The sequence below is a fragment of the Amblyraja radiata genome, chromosome 15 (genome assembly GCF_010909765.2).
Source record: "Amblyraja radiata isolate CabotCenter1 chromosome 15, sAmbRad1.1.pri, whole genome shotgun sequence".
NCBI lineage: Eukaryota > Metazoa > Chordata > Chondrichthyes > Rajiformes > Rajidae > Amblyraja > Amblyraja radiata.
Window position 1 is genome coordinate 25,298,755 of NC_045970.1, and position 15,739 is coordinate 25,314,493.

Sequence of the window (15,739 nt, forward strand, 5' to 3'; positions counted from 1 at the left end):
TAGTTGTGCTGTTCTTTGAGGATAAATGTTTCCCAATTTTACCGTTGAATAGTTTGGCACCAATTATTTAGCATAACTTTTCTGAATTTTCCATCTATCCAACTGAATATCATTTCTAATGTCTTGATTAAGTTATCATTCAACTTCCAATATTTTGGGGAATATTATTCAACATATTCTCATAAGCCTAGGTGATCAGAAGAATTGGGGATTTACTTTAAGGTAATGTATACCGTATTAAGGTGGGGCTCATCGGAGAAAATGCCAGTGATCCGTCTGGGTTCTGCATTAATGAATCACAACTTCCAAATAAGTTTCAATTACGTTGATTAATATTTAAAATAAAACCAAATGAAAATAAATCATTTTGGTTTGATTTTTATACGATGATAGTTATCGTCACGACATTCAGATGAAAGCTGGAAACTGGTGTTGATTTTATTTTTCCGATGTCAGGTGTCACCCGCAGTGTTATTCTGCAAGTTGATTGCATTATTTCAGTCCAATGTGTGAGCTGTAAAATGGCATTACATGAACTTGGTATGTAGTTGTCTGAAGTTTAAAATAAGCATGCGATGTTCCTACTGCTGGCACAGCATGAGCTTGCAGGTGACAGAGGTAAAGTTTTAAAATGTTCGTAATGGCTCCTTGGTGAAAAGCATAACATCTCCATCAACTCATGAGAATTCCTGGCCTTTGACTTCAAAATGAAGGACCACTCACAATGGCATTGACTACCAAGAGTCAATTATGGACACAAAAGACTAAAATAAATTGGATAGAGTGCAACATCTCCCAAACCATCCTAGAGCCTGTGGATCTGACCATTTGTGGAGGGAAAAGACAGACCATTTCAGGTTGGGGCACATCCATCACGAGACGCAAGAAACTACAGATGCTGGAATCTTGAGCAAATACTAAACTGCTGGAGGAATCATGGGCCAGGTAGCATCTGTGGCAGGAATGGACAAACAATGTTTTGGGTCAGGATACTTCTTCAGACATATTAGGCAATTTGAAACCCACAGAACTGGAGTAGAAGTGAAATAAAAAATATAAAATACCAGAAATGTTCAGTAGTTCAGGCCACATTGGTGGGAAAAGAAATAACTTAATAAAACTTTCAGTTGTACAATTCCTTTTACAAGCAGAGCTCTTCGTTTCCAATTAGACTTTGGGTTGTAATGTAGGAAGCTCCTCGGATATTTGCACAATGTAATCTTCAACAAACAGCCAATTGAGATGAAATAGATTATCTGTTTAGTGAAAATACAAATGTGATCCTATTAAAGTTTCATGCAAAATGTTAGATTTGTAGTATTGCCTTCATTGTGCATCTCTCAAATATCGTTGCCATCCAAAACAAACCAATAATGGCATCTTCCTCTCATTTTGCCCAGCCTTTTTGTAAAGTAGTTTTCCTCATTTATTATTGTTTACATATTTCCGGGTTAAATTGCTCTTTTTGAATTTATGCATTAACACCAAGTTTGATGAATTGAAGATGCTTCTTCATTTTTACGTTTTTCTTTTTAAGTCTGCCTATTTTATTTGCTCGGAGCAAATCTGCAAACTACTTGGTACAATTGGTTCTGAATATAATAGAAGTGATCCATAACAACATGCATGTAAATGCAGCAATGTTGGAGGAAAGAATTGACAAGATATTACAAAACAAAACTTTTTATTGACTCTTGATTTGAACACATAAAGAAGGAAATGTGAAATGAAATGGGTTTTTGATGAGAATTCCTTCAGAAATAGTTTTAGGTTAGCTTTTCTGCAACACAGTAGTTCGCCGGTTATTGTGTTGCAGAAAAGGACATGGAAAGGATATCCATGCATATGATTATAGGGGTACAATACCAGCTCATGTTGTCATGGCAACATGGACAATGAAGCCAACATGCTCAATGAAACTAGAGTAAAAGATGCCGGTGCAGTCTTCGATCACTGAAACCAACACATTTAGATTAGTTATAAAGTACAGATACATCACTACCTGCATATTTTAATCAATCTAATTTTTTCCTCAATTCTCTACATTCCATGGCAGAAGGAATGAAAAGCACTGCCCGAGAATAAAATTGAAATTCCCTCTGAAATGCAATTTCTTCAGTTTTTGACTCATCGTGTTTTGTAATTTTGTTTTCTACACCTATGTTGTGATATAGGTATAGCCTTTCCATATATCCATATGTTAACACGATAGCTGCAGTGAATGGAAACGTGTGAACAAAGCTTAAATGTTCAGAGTCAATGACTTTCTACTTTAGATTATTTTCATTAAACATTAACCAATGCACCTAATCCAGATTCTAACATTATTTTTGAGGCAGAATAAAGCTGTGGACAGTTTATCTAAAATGGAATGCTCACCTAGAGTGCAATAATAAACAAAAAATCAATACTAAATACAAAAAAAAATTCAATTGTATCAGTAATGTTAGCCATCCCACTTTACAGTTCTCTACCTTGATGGATTCCCAACAGATTTTACACTGCTTCATATCCAGGATATGGTTCCTTCATATTGGCTGCTGGTCAGCGAAAGAAAATAATTGGCATCTTTATTTTGCACTGATTATATTACCAGACGCTCCAGGATTTCTCCATGGCCAGTGGATTTGTTTTTGCAGTGTAGCCATTGCAATCATAGACAAGTAGACCAGCTTATTTACATAGGGCATGGTCTCATATGTATAAGATAACACTAATTAAAATATTTGGTGCCTGTCTCAAAAGTTGCTCAGGACTAGATGGATTCTGCGCTTTCTCTCTGATCATGCTTACAATCCAAATCTCTTAGGATATCATTTTTCACCTTAAAAATGAAAGTGCAACAGCCAAAAAATCTTTATTGCAGGTTTGTTTGATCATTCAGAAATCCATGTTATTCTATCCACTGAGGGAGTGAATGCACACGCAATGGATTCCAATGCACCAAGTTTGGGTCACCAAGAAAGATTGATCATGACATTGTTAAAATAAAGTATCTGTTCACCCTTGTCTGGAAAATGCTGGCAATAAAAGCCTACTGATATACAACATCAAGTCTTGTCAGGCAGCTGCTCAAAGAATTTTCAGACATCTGGCAACAGAAATGTTATCAAGTTGACCGAGATGCCAATCACACAGGGAAATTCCCATAGACAGCAAAATGGTAGGGCGGCCCAGTGACGCAGCTGGTAGAGCTGCTGGCGCACAGAGCGAGAGACCTGGGTTTGATCCCGACTGGGTGCTGTCAGTGTGGAGTTTGTACATTCTCGCTGTGACTGCGTGGGTTTCATTCGGGTGCTCCGGTTTCCTCCCACAGCCCAACAACATGCTGGTTTGTAGGTTCATTGGCCTCTGTAAATCGCTCCTAGTGTGTCGAGAATGGATGCGAAAGTGAGATAACAGAACTAGTGTGAATAGATGGTCAGAATGAATTCGGTGCGCCGAAGGGCCCGTTTCAATGCTGTACCGCTGAACTAAACAAAACTAACCTAAACCACAAAGTAAAATGGACAAATTGTTAACAAATGCTTACATTTTTTAAGCTGAATATAAAACTAATTCATGCACATGAAACTAAAACACTGAAATATCCACAAATCTCCAAAACCAATAAACTATATTAAAATATATTGTATTTTGAAATATTCTTCTGATGGTTTTATAATTCGCATATACATATCTTTTTACAGACCAGTGGCTTCATTAAACAGCAATTAAGGCTCAGCACAGTATTAAAGACTTGCATACACTTCATACAACAACATTTAATATTTGAATGCTGATTATGCTTCAAAGTGCTGGAAAATACTAAAATAGCACACCCTGGGGGTGGACAAAGAATTATTGATAGAAACTTGATTATTTCTGCAATTAAATGTTTTGTGTATAGCAGCAGCACGAGGTAACAAGGGGGAGTATGAGTTTAGACCTCACTATCCTTGGAAAATGTGTGGCCATATGTCAGGTTTCTATCGATGTGCCACTTATCCCACTAATAATTTATGTTCTTTGAAATTTTTTGTCCTTTAATGTGCATAATTTGGTTTAATAATTTTGTGCACTAGAATGATTATGGTGCTGCAAATTTTCTAAACATTGAGTGCACAACAAATCCGTTTCTATTTACTGTCCTGATTTACATTTAAAATACATTTTCCTTTTTTTGAGACCATATGTGACATTGCAAGCATGGAAACAACACATCTATCATCATCTTGTTTTAATCAAGATTGTGGATGTCTGCAGCATATTTGCATATTTTTTAAATGGTTGTAGGTTTTATTCAATTGTTTTGATCTGGTATGAAAGAAAATGTTGGTTTAAATCCACTTATGTTGATATTTAGAAAACTCAAGTTTGGTATTTTCTTTTGGGAGTTGTGTTTTAGTCTAAGATAATTGTCAATGCATGTGTATACACTTCATGGATTATTACTAATAACCATCAATAACAGAAAGATGCTGGTTGATCCTCTATCTGTCTTGGTAATATTGTCTGAGAATTCCAATTAAACTTTTAATAGAATAGAAATGTGGACAACCTCCATTGTGATATAATATCTGTGCATTGATATTTAATTATAAAAACATGTAAGCACTATGAATCTTATGACATAGAGGATACAAGCTTATTATTTGCCCAAGATTCAGATTTTGAAGATTATCAATTATTCTCACTACAGGATGATTTATGAGAAATAGATATTTTGGAAGCAGAGTTAGTGTTAAAAAAAAATGAAATTAATGTTATTAGCAATGTGCTGATATGTTGTTACATAAGTTAAAAATAGATCTTTAAAAGACCCATGAAAAAAGATTTTTGAAATGAGTTAACAGCTGTTTAATGTTCTGGCTTGTGCCATTGTTCCGTGAGCTGAGCAAGCCTGAACTAGTCCATCAAAACTACAAAATGCCTTGAAGTGCTTTAAGCCACCAGATCATCAGTATTTTGCACAATGACACATTTACCAGGATTTTAAAAGACGTTGAATTAAACATTGTTTTAATTTAAAATGAAAATTTGTTTTAACTGTACAGTGAGGTGATGGGAATATCATTCATTCTTGAAATTTGTTTAAGAATATGCAAGACAATCAACACAACTATATTAAGCCATGGCACTGAAACCACAAAGGAAATTTTACAGAAACTACCAAGTGCTTTGAGTTCTGAAGCAAGTTTCTGCTTGAAAGAGGAAGTGAACTCCAGCAATGGAATCATGTGTTACATTCTTCTAATTTTGTGTTACTTCAGAACCCTGTTTTAGAAATATTCATCGCAAAAATGGCATTTAAAGGTAATTTCAGTTGATTAAATAATCAAGTCACACATAGTCAAAACAAAACCTAAAACGTGTCTGAACTCAATAGATTTACATGTCACAGTAAGTCAAAGAAATTAGATCTGATTAAATGAGATAGTCATTTAACCAGAAATAAAGCAAGATTACAGCAGGTTTATTAAAATGTGACCAAAGGAGATACAATGATAAGTTGGAGACACAAGAAACTAGATGCTGGAATTTATACCAAAGCAAAAAAGAGCAACAGGAAGAACTCAGTGGGTCAAACAGCATATGTGGAGGGAATTGGACAGTCAACATTTTGAGTTGAGTATGTTCTTTTTTTATGACTGGTATTTTTTGGGCTATAGTAAGTTTAGCTTCATGATAACTAAAATGGGTCCTGACATAAGTCAGAAAGGAAGATAATGTGTTCCTCTGGTGGGCCAAAGTGACAGTTCCACTTGTTTCAAAATGTTTCACTTGACTTTGTTCTAGATCTTTTCAATATTATCCCCAGAATTTAAAAATGTAGTATAAAATCGTGTGAGCACTGAAATTAAAGAATTTAAATCTGCTCTAACAAGAAATTCTTATTCTATCATTTCTTGCGGTCCATACCTAATATTGCATGACCTGAGAAGGTACTTTAAGGGTCAACCATATTAATAGATCTGTAGTAACATTAGCTGGAGTGGATAAGGATGGCCAACGTCCTTCCTGGAAGAACACTGGTAAACTAGATTTGTTTTTATATTCTTCCCATTAATTAGACTTTTTTTAAAGATAGAGTGATTCAATAGTTCATATTTAATTTAAAAATTGCAGTTGCTGTAGCAAGATTCAGTCATGTTTTGGATCAATGGTCTATACCTCAAGATTTAACCCAGTAACTTAACTGTGCAACTGTTATATTTTCTGTCTTCCAAATTCTCTCATAAAGTTTCTGCTTTCCATTTCTTGCTCTCCGTCTATGCTCCAAAATCAAAGCCAACTTCTCCAGAACTAGTCCGAGTGCTCAGGGATATATGGTAAGTTTTGGTGTCCGTGTGTGCTACATGGAACGTTCTAGAGAATTGATTCAAGAGATGAAGTCTCAATCTGCTCCATTATGCATCTCTCCAAGGAAATTTATATTCTTTCCCTTAAGCCAGATGGACACCAAATGCTGGAGTAACTCAGCCGGACAGGCAGCATCTCTGGACAGAAGTGATGTTTTGAGTCGAGACTCCCTTCCGAATCTCTAGACTTCATCTTCTGTGGCTCTCAGTCTGAAGAAGGGCTTTAACCCGAAACGTCACCCATTCCTTCTCTCCAGAGATGCTGCCTGTTCCGTTGAGTTACACCAGCATTTTGTGCCCATCTTCGGTTCCATCCTACACGAATCTCGTTGAACAACAGGTTAAAGCTCATATTATAGGTACTATGTTACCCATGGGAGGACACGGAGTGCTGGAGTAGCGGGTCAAGCAGCATCTCAGGAGAGCATCCCATGTTACCCACGTTGTACATAGTTTAACTATGTAACCAGTAACCAATTATGAATGCAATTTTCATTGATATAATTTTGCATAAACCCAACTAAAACTTACAATTCAGCTTCCTTTGCCAATGTTATCATTAATGTTGCTTCTTTGTCAGCCTTTGCACTCCCAAAGACATGATCTAAAAGAACATGTGTACGAGATGTAAAATCATTAAATTTACTCTCATTTGTTTTTGTTTTCATTATCAGTCCTAGTGCCAATAACTCAATGTTCAACTCCTGACAAATGTTTCAGTACTTTTAATCCAGTTGTACATTTATGATGACAATTAATGCCCATGATATTAAGTGGCCAGCCATCAATTCTTTGTTTCCTCCACCATGAGCAGCATGTGTGATAGCTGTTTAAAAGAACCATACAGTGAAGATGAGGCCACACTCCTCAATTGATTCCACTTTTTAACATTGATCAGAGTATTCTCACAATAAGACGGGAAAACTTATTTCCCTGTCTGTACCTAAACAAGTTCCTTTCAGGCATCTATTTCTTCATGGTGCTTGAATATTACTTATACATGAGCAGCTTGTAAGTTAATAAATGCCGGTAAAGCACATTCCAAAGAGGATATAAAAAACACCATATAGAAACAAGTTATTTTTTCTTCTTGTTAACACATGTTGGGAAGGGTTATATTATCTGAAAACAGACCAGAAACAGGACCTTTACCACAATAGCCTCTAATATTTAGCACACAGACACCAAATAAATGACTGACAAATTCAGAATGGAATGGAACATCGGATAATTGCATTGAAATCTATTTTAAATGTGATTAGTGTTATAATGGAAACAGGCTATAACAGTAGTTCAGGAGGTTATCATTGGAACATCTCACACCACATGCATAGTATGTAATCAAGCATGGGGCTTACTCCTACAGGGAGAAAATTGAAAAGTAAAAAGTTATGGTAAAGCTTTAGTTAGCTCACATTGAGTGCTACGTTGTGAAAGGAAATTGAGACAGCAGAGAAGGTATAAATATAATTTACAAAGATAATACCAGAATTTCTTGCCTATCAGGAAAATGTGAACAAAGTGTTGTCTCTTTTGAATGAATGAATAAGTTTATTGGCCAAGTACAGTATGTACACATACAAGGAATTTGCCTTGGTGCTCCGCTCGCAAGTAACAACATGACATACAGTAAACAATTAAGAATAAAACATTAAACATTAAAACATTAAGAAAAAAACATTATAGTTTAATCATGTGAATGAAATAAAATACCAGAGCAAAAGGAGGCTACAGACTTTTGGTTATTGAGTAGAGCTACTGCTCGTGGAAAAGTGAAGTTTTCCCTCGGAAAGTGAAGATTGAGGGTGACTTAATGGGGATCTTTAGAATTTTGACGGGTTTTACTTGATTTGACTCAGAGTACCTCCGTGAAAGTCGTCTTCTAAAGCTTCCTCCACCATTCAATGAGAGCATGGCTGATCTGATCACTAGTTTCCACTTTTCTTACTAGCTCCCATTACTCTTAATTCACCCAGAGTGTAAACATCTATTTTATCTTTGAACATCCTCACTGACTTACAGCTTTCAGTGGTAGAAAATTATGAAGATTCATAATCTTTTGAACGATTAGATTCCTTAAATGGTGGGCCCTTTATTTTGAGACCCACGTCAGAAGAAACAACCTCATGAATTCTACTCTGTTAACCCTTCCTAGGATCTTGTTTCAATGAGATCATCTCTCTTTTTTTAAACTCCAGAAAATATAGCTAATTTTAAATATTCCTCAAAAGCTAACACCTTCAATCTTCAACACCTTCATACTTCAACACCTGCTTCAAGACAGATATATTGTTCTGTAAATAAGATGACGAATGTTGTGTGCAGTAATCTGGCTGTGATCATAGAATTGAGCTGGGCTATTGAAAGAATCATATGATAAATTCCCCACTTTTGAATTCTACCTTTTGGGTAATGAGGGTTAACATTATATTCAGACCCAATCTGAAGAATGGTTTCATATCCATGTTCTCCAGAAATGTTGTCTGACCTTTTTGTCATTCTGTGTATTAACCAGCATCTGCAGTTCCTTGTTTCTAAAAAGCTAACGGGGAATTCAGGAGAAACTTCTTTACTCACTGGGTAGTGAGGAAATGAAAGCATTTATAACATGAAACAGTTTTAGTGATCAGCAGAGATACATTTAAGGGGAAACTGGATAGATAAATAATGTGAAATTTAATAGAAGTTTTAAGAAGCGTCCAGACCAAATTTAAAAAATCGCCTATCCACGTCCTCCTGGAGAAGCTGTCTGACCCGCTGAGTTTCTCCAACACTTTGTATTTTCCTTTGAAAAGAAGGTTAAGGCTGGTATTTTTTTCACTTTTCAGGACTTGGACTTCGCTGGCATTTGATTGCCCTCGATAGGAACTCATTTGATTGCCCTCGATAGATGCCCTCACGTGGAACCACTGCAAACTATCTGGTGAAGGTAGATGCGGAGGCGAGCATAAAGACCGGCTCATTGATGGACTCGGGGCGAATGGACATCTGCCTCGCGGTCTATACTATGCAGAACGACCAAAGAATGACTTATTGCAATTAAACGTTGCCACTCCCATCTTGGACAGAGGCTGGTTTCTTTGCACAACTTACCCCCGGATCACTCATTTGAGTATTTCAAGTGGTTTTTATTCAAGAGAAAGCGCATCTTCCCAGGTGCCTGGTCTTTTCGAAGAAACCGGCACAGGGTAGTGGGGTTTCGTGCACAGCAAGAGGAAGAAGAATGGACATGCTTTCAGGCACTTGATCTCATGACACAGTCTCGCATTTCCTTTCTTTGATCTGCCTCTCTCTCTCTCTCTCTCTCTCTCTCTCTCTTCCTGTTCTTTCAGTAGCAGCCGGGGTGTCAATGAATTGCGAGGGCTGAACCTGTGATGCGTTGGGAATTAAGTGCAACTAGTACAGGAAGCCCCTGTCACTTGCCGGCTGAGGGGAGGAGGAAGATGCACACTTTTGCGCTTCAGTGAGTCGAGTCGCAGATCAAGAGAGGGAAGAGAGAAGAGAGGGAAGGAGCACAGTCCCGGGGCCGGGACCATGTTCATGTCCAAGGCTGTCAGCCGGCTCAGCCGCAAGCGGCCGCCTTCAGGTAGGTGCCAGTCTCCGGGCGCTGCAGCCGCCGCTGCTTCTTTGCTTCAGCTGCCGGCGCCCCGTTCGGCTCCGGGGCTCCTGTCAGCCGGCGGGTGGGCGGGCGGCTGATGCGCCCCTGCCCGGGACACACGCGGGAGCGCGCCTCCCCCTCACCCCTGCCCGGGACACACGCGGGAGCGCGCCTCCCCCCCCTCACTCCCCGGGACACGCGCGCTCCCGCCCTCACTAACTCCCCGGGACACGCGCGCTCCCTCACCTCCACCCTGCAACCCCCCTTCCCTTCCCCCTCCCCGCGGTGCTCGGGGCAGCCAGAGTCTCTCCTCCGGGCATCTGGACCGGACCGGGCACCAAAGCACACAAGCAGCGAGAGAAGAAGCTCCAGTGAAGAGCAGCCGCTGCCAACCAAAGATACTAGAGGAGCTCCTCTATAATCTTTGCTGCCAACTTCCTCCCAACACTTGACGGGCTCCAGCCGTTTAACTTTATGTGCTGACTCCCCCGCCTCGTCTTGTGCACGGAGCCAGCGAGCTTGCTAACTGACTCCCGATAGAGAAAGAAAGCATTTACTTAAACATAGGGGCACAAAATAAAACGGACTGTTACTGGCATGGGAAGAGTTTGCTATCACTTGTTTTAAAAGTAATCTTTGTAACAAATACTTTTTTCCCCAAAACAATACAGTTTGGGGAGACAAAACGCATTCCTATGCACAGTTAATCCCCAGCAGTTTTGTGTTGCTTTTTTTGTGAGATCACAGCTAGACCTGTCTCACCATGTGGACAGGCACACTGAGCGAACAGCCATTTTAAACTGACTTGACTGATTGACTCACGCACAGCAACTAACTGTGATGAAAGTGGTTCCTTCAAAAAAACTTGGGCTCTGGGCAACTCGTTCTTTGGGAACCAAATGTGCAGCTGTCGCATCAAAGTCACAGAGTGAAAAGGGCAACCAGTCTGTTTTGCATTAGCAGGCTCCTTAATGAGTACGCCAAACACCAGCCCTTAGTTAACGGTTATACTTTTTACTGATGAAGATTATTTGATTAATACATCGCTTCATCCTGAATTGCTGAAGCACCATAGACTGGATTGAGTGAATGTGTTGCCATCACTCAAGTATGGAAAGAGTAACCATGTATTTCCAAATTTCATGCCTGTTTTCACCAGTTGTAGCATAAACCATGCCCCTCGAATTTATAGGTTTTTGGGTGTCACATTTTATTGAATAATAAAATATGTAGATTTAGTTCGGGTTGATCATTTGCATCCAGTTTATGTATGATTATAAAGTAACGTTGCTCAGCATTTAAGCTTGAGGAATCACTCTTGTATGTAGCTCTGTGATGGTACAAAAGACAGCGTACATACATGGAACTGTAGTTGCCGGTTATTTAAAAAAGGACACAAAGCGCGGGGGTAACTCAGCCTGTCAGGCAGAATCTCTGGATAACGTGGACAGATAATGTTTTCGGTTGGAACCCGTCAGATTGATTGTAAGGGGGGTGGGGGTGGGGGAGAAGGCTGGAAGAGCGAATGGGGCACGACAAGGCCTGTAGGAAGAAACTGCAGATGATGGTTTACACCGAAGATAGACAGAAAATGCTGGAGTAACTCAGCGGGACAGGCAGCATCTCTGGAGAGAAGATATGGGTGACGTTTTGGGTCGAGATCCTTCTTCAGACGCTTCTTCTGAAGACCTTTTGAAGAAGGGTCTTGGCCTGTAACGTCACCCATTTCTTCTACCCAGAGAAGCTGCCTGTCCCGCTGAGTTACTCCAGCATTTTGTGTCCATCTGCAGGACAAAGTCTGGCATGTCATAGGTTGATACATGCGAGGGGGATTTTTGATAGGCAGATGGTGGACAAAGGCCAGGGATGAAATGACAGAAGCAAAGATCCTATAGCGGAGCAAGATAGGCTACTCCTGCGAAATGCAATGGACTGACGTGTAGTACGCTATGGAGGGGATCATGGGCATTTTTCCACGCCCATTTTAGTAACCTGAGCCTGACCCGACCCGACTCGCAGTGTAATCAATGTTGTGGGGCAACAGTTTGTGTGGGTTAGATTCATAAATCTGTCAGTTCATACTTCTTGTCAACAATAAAATTTGATTCTGGTAATTGTCTTTTTTAATGTTTTTTAAATTATTTATTTTTAAATGGTTCACAAGCAGTGTTTGAGTTGATTTTGTAGTAACCGGAACCGACCCGACTCGCAGGGTGATTGACATTGCGGGGGAAGTTTGTGTGCGTGATATATAGGGTTAGATTCATAATTCTGTTAGTTCATAATTCTGTTAATTTTTGTTAAAGAATAAAATGTTTATAAACACACATACATGAAAATTATATAAATGTATATAATCATATAACACACACAGAAGGTGTGACACAAGAGGATTGAAGAGTTTCTAATTGTGAAGGAATGTGGGTGGAAGGGGAGGGTGGGGGCGGATAGGGGCAAGTCCAGATGGGGCACAGCGGAGGCGGGGGGGTTGTTAAAGAGGTTAGTTAAAGAGAACATGCTGTTTCATTTTGCTCTCCATTCAATAAACCATAGAGTTGAGTTTGAAATCAAATGTTATAATTCAAGATAGTGCAAAATAAAAATATTGAACGTTTTATTGAAACCTAAATTCTGTTTCAAATACTAAATTATAATTTTCTTTGGGATAGTGTTATTTCATCATATTACTACATCATTGTACATTCAGGAAAGATGAATTGAAGTTCCCTCTTTTGATGCAATTTGTTTTTTGTAAATTAGCACACACTATATAAAAAAAAGGAGAAAATCCAAAGCCATTAGCCTTCTGTTGTTAAAGCTAAAGCCCTACTTAAATTTCAGGATGCACTCCAAAAATTGCTGAATTGCCAACAAGTCAGATACAATTGCAGTAAAGTAATATTTGTTTTGGTTTTAATAATTGTATTAGATTTCTTGAATCAATAGAAAGTGAAGCCAGAGCTTAGTAATGCCCAGAGACCCCAGGAGAAGAAATGTTCTTGACCTTTCTATTGACCCTTTAAATATGCCTAGCAAAATATACTGGAGTTTTTTTTTTGAGGATGTTACTAATATAATATAATGGGAGAACTAGTGGAAGAAGAAGAGTGCAAACAGGCCCTTCAACCCACAATGTCTATGCTGAACATGATGCCAAGTTTAACAAATTTCCTCTGCCTGCATGTGATCCAGATCCCAAGATCCTTGAATATCCGCATGTCTATCTAAAAGTTTCGGCAAATGTGCTTCCACCACCACCCCTGAGAGCGTTCCAGATACCCTCCACTCTGTGAAAAAAATGCTGCCCTACACATTTCCTTTAAACTTTGTTCCTCTAATCTTAAAGTTACCCCCTCTAGTCTTCGACATTTCCATACTGGTGAAGGTGTTCTGACTGTCAATTCTTATCAATGCCTCTCCTAATTTAATATACTTCTATCAGGTCTTCCCACAACTTCTGACATTCCAGAGAAAACAATCCAAGTTTGTTCAGCCTCCTTATAGCTAATACCCTCTAATACAGGCAGCATACTGGTAAACTTCTCAGTAACCTGGGATAGATCCCATGTTGTTCTAGGAATATATCTATCTTAATGCTTTAAGAGACCCATCACCACCTCATCCTTGATGTCAGACTGCCATGATATATTAGTATACCCCACACCAATCTCACTATGTTCTATGTCCTTCTCCTTGTAGAATACATATTCAAATACCCATTTAGTACTTTGCCTACATCTTCTACCTCCAGGTATAGATTTCCTCCTTTATCCTTGAATGGTTCAATTTATTTCCGAGTTACTCTCTAATTTTTTGCGTACGCAACAAAAGCTTTGGGATTTTCTTTAATCAAGATTGTTTTATTGTCATATGTACTAAAGCAGAGCAATATAATTCTTTCTTGTAGCAGAACAACAGATATGTGAATATAATACTCTGTAAACACCATAATAAACAACAAAAAGAAGTTGAGTGTATAAAAAAACAAACAAACAATAATAGTGCAAAGATAAATAAAACAATGTTTACAAAGTCTATGTAGCCTAGTTGTAGGCTGTAGTGTTTAATAGCCCCGATGGTTGTTGGGAAGGCGTTACAGTTTTCAGGCTCCTGTACTTTCTTCCCACTGGCAGAGGTGAAATGAGTGCATTGCCAGGGTATTGTGGGTCCCTGATCATGCTGGCTCCCCATTTGAGGCAGCAACTCCTGTAGATCCCTTCAATGGTGAGGAGGTCAGTACCCGTGATTGTCGAGGCAGTGTTCACTACTTTTTTTTTATTTTCTTCGTTCCTGGGCCGAATCAGGTCGTGATGCAATCAGTCAATATGGTCTCGACTGTACCCAATAGACAATAGACAATAGGTGCAGGAGTAGGCCAGTCGGCCCTTCGAGCCAGCAGCACCATTCAATGTGATCATGGCTGATCATCCCCAATCAGTACCCCGTTCCTGCCTTCTCCTCATATTCCCTGACTCCGCTATCTTTAAGAGCCCTATCTAGCTTAGAAGTTCAAGACATGCCAAATATCCTGAATCTTCTAAGGAAGTAGAGGCATTGTTGGGCTTTCATTATGATTGCATCAATGTTCTGGGCCCATGACAGATCTTCAGAGATATACACACTCAGGAATTTGAAGTTTTTGACTCTCTCCACCACCGTCCCATCGAAGACAGTTTGGTGGATCTTTGGCCTTTCTCTACTAAAGTCAACAATCAGTTCCTTGGATATACTGACGTTGGGAGCAACATTGTTGTTCTGGCACCGTTCAGTCACTCAATTGATCTCCCCCCCCCCCCCCAATACTCTGACTATTCATCATGCGTAATCCGTCCAATAACAGTGGTGTTGTTGGAGAATTTGAAGAATGAGCTGGAACTGTGTCGTGCTACCCAGCCTTGGGTATGGAGTGAATAGAGCTGGGGACTGACCACATGGCCTTGAGGTGCTCTTGTGCTGATGGCTATCGAACAGGAAGTGTTGCTGACAATTCGTACAGATTGTGTTCTGTTGATGAGGAAGTTGAGAAATTCAACTTGCCAATGACCCTTCATGTGCCTTCTTTATGTTGCTCAAAGGGCCTGTCTAATTTCATCTTCCTTAAATCTTACATTTCCTTTTTGACCAAATTTAGAACCTTCCTGATCGTCCAGAGTTCCCTTGTCCAACCCCGACTCGAATTTAATAATTCACCCGTTCTTATAGAGGCTTGATATTGTAGAGTTCACAATTTAAGCAGTGTCTTTATCAGATATTAAATAGCTAGCCAGTCAAGACCAAATTACACAAAACATGTTGTTTTACTGTGACTAAACATAATACAATCAACTGATCACTTTGAACAGAGCCAGCTTTAAATTGCAACCAGATTCTTACATACATATTTGAAACAAAGGCTGAATATTTATTTAAGACTTTTGTGTTACTCACTTTCTGAAGTCAGTTAAGTCATGCTGTTTCGAATGTTTAAATTGTCTAATGCCATATTTCAATTTTTTAAGGATTTTTTTTTTTTATAACGGAATAAAACTGCAACGGTTGGATGTTATGAATCCAATTATTTTTCAGGAGAGCAAAACCAAAGTTTTAGAATTTGTAATCTTACTAATTAGTCCTTGATCATGTCATGCTTTCATTCCAATGGGATTTGCATTCAAACATAGTTGTTATTTTGCAGTTAATTGTACATTTTGATTCTCAATACTATTGTTTGTATCACTTTTTAATGTTAATTCAAAGGTCCAAGCACGTTTGAGTTTTTTTAACTATAGTTTGGCGAAACATCTTCTACATATTTTAACAT

General features: G+C 38.9%; 1 protein-coding gene across 1 annotated transcript in view; it reads left to right on the forward strand.

Moving 5' to 3' along the window:
* Window positions 1–9,596: 9,596 nt before the first annotated feature.
* The window catches only part of rgs10 (regulator of G protein signaling 10), a 49,491-nt gene continuing 43,348 nt past the window's right edge, over window positions 9,597–15,739 (forward strand). The window contains exon 1 of the mRNA XM_033033839.1: window positions 9,597–9,927. Coding sequence (XP_032889730.1) covers window positions 9,876–9,927 — 52 coding nt within the window. The 5' untranslated portion in view covers window positions 9,597–9,875. The remainder of the gene's footprint in view (window positions 9,928–15,739) is intronic.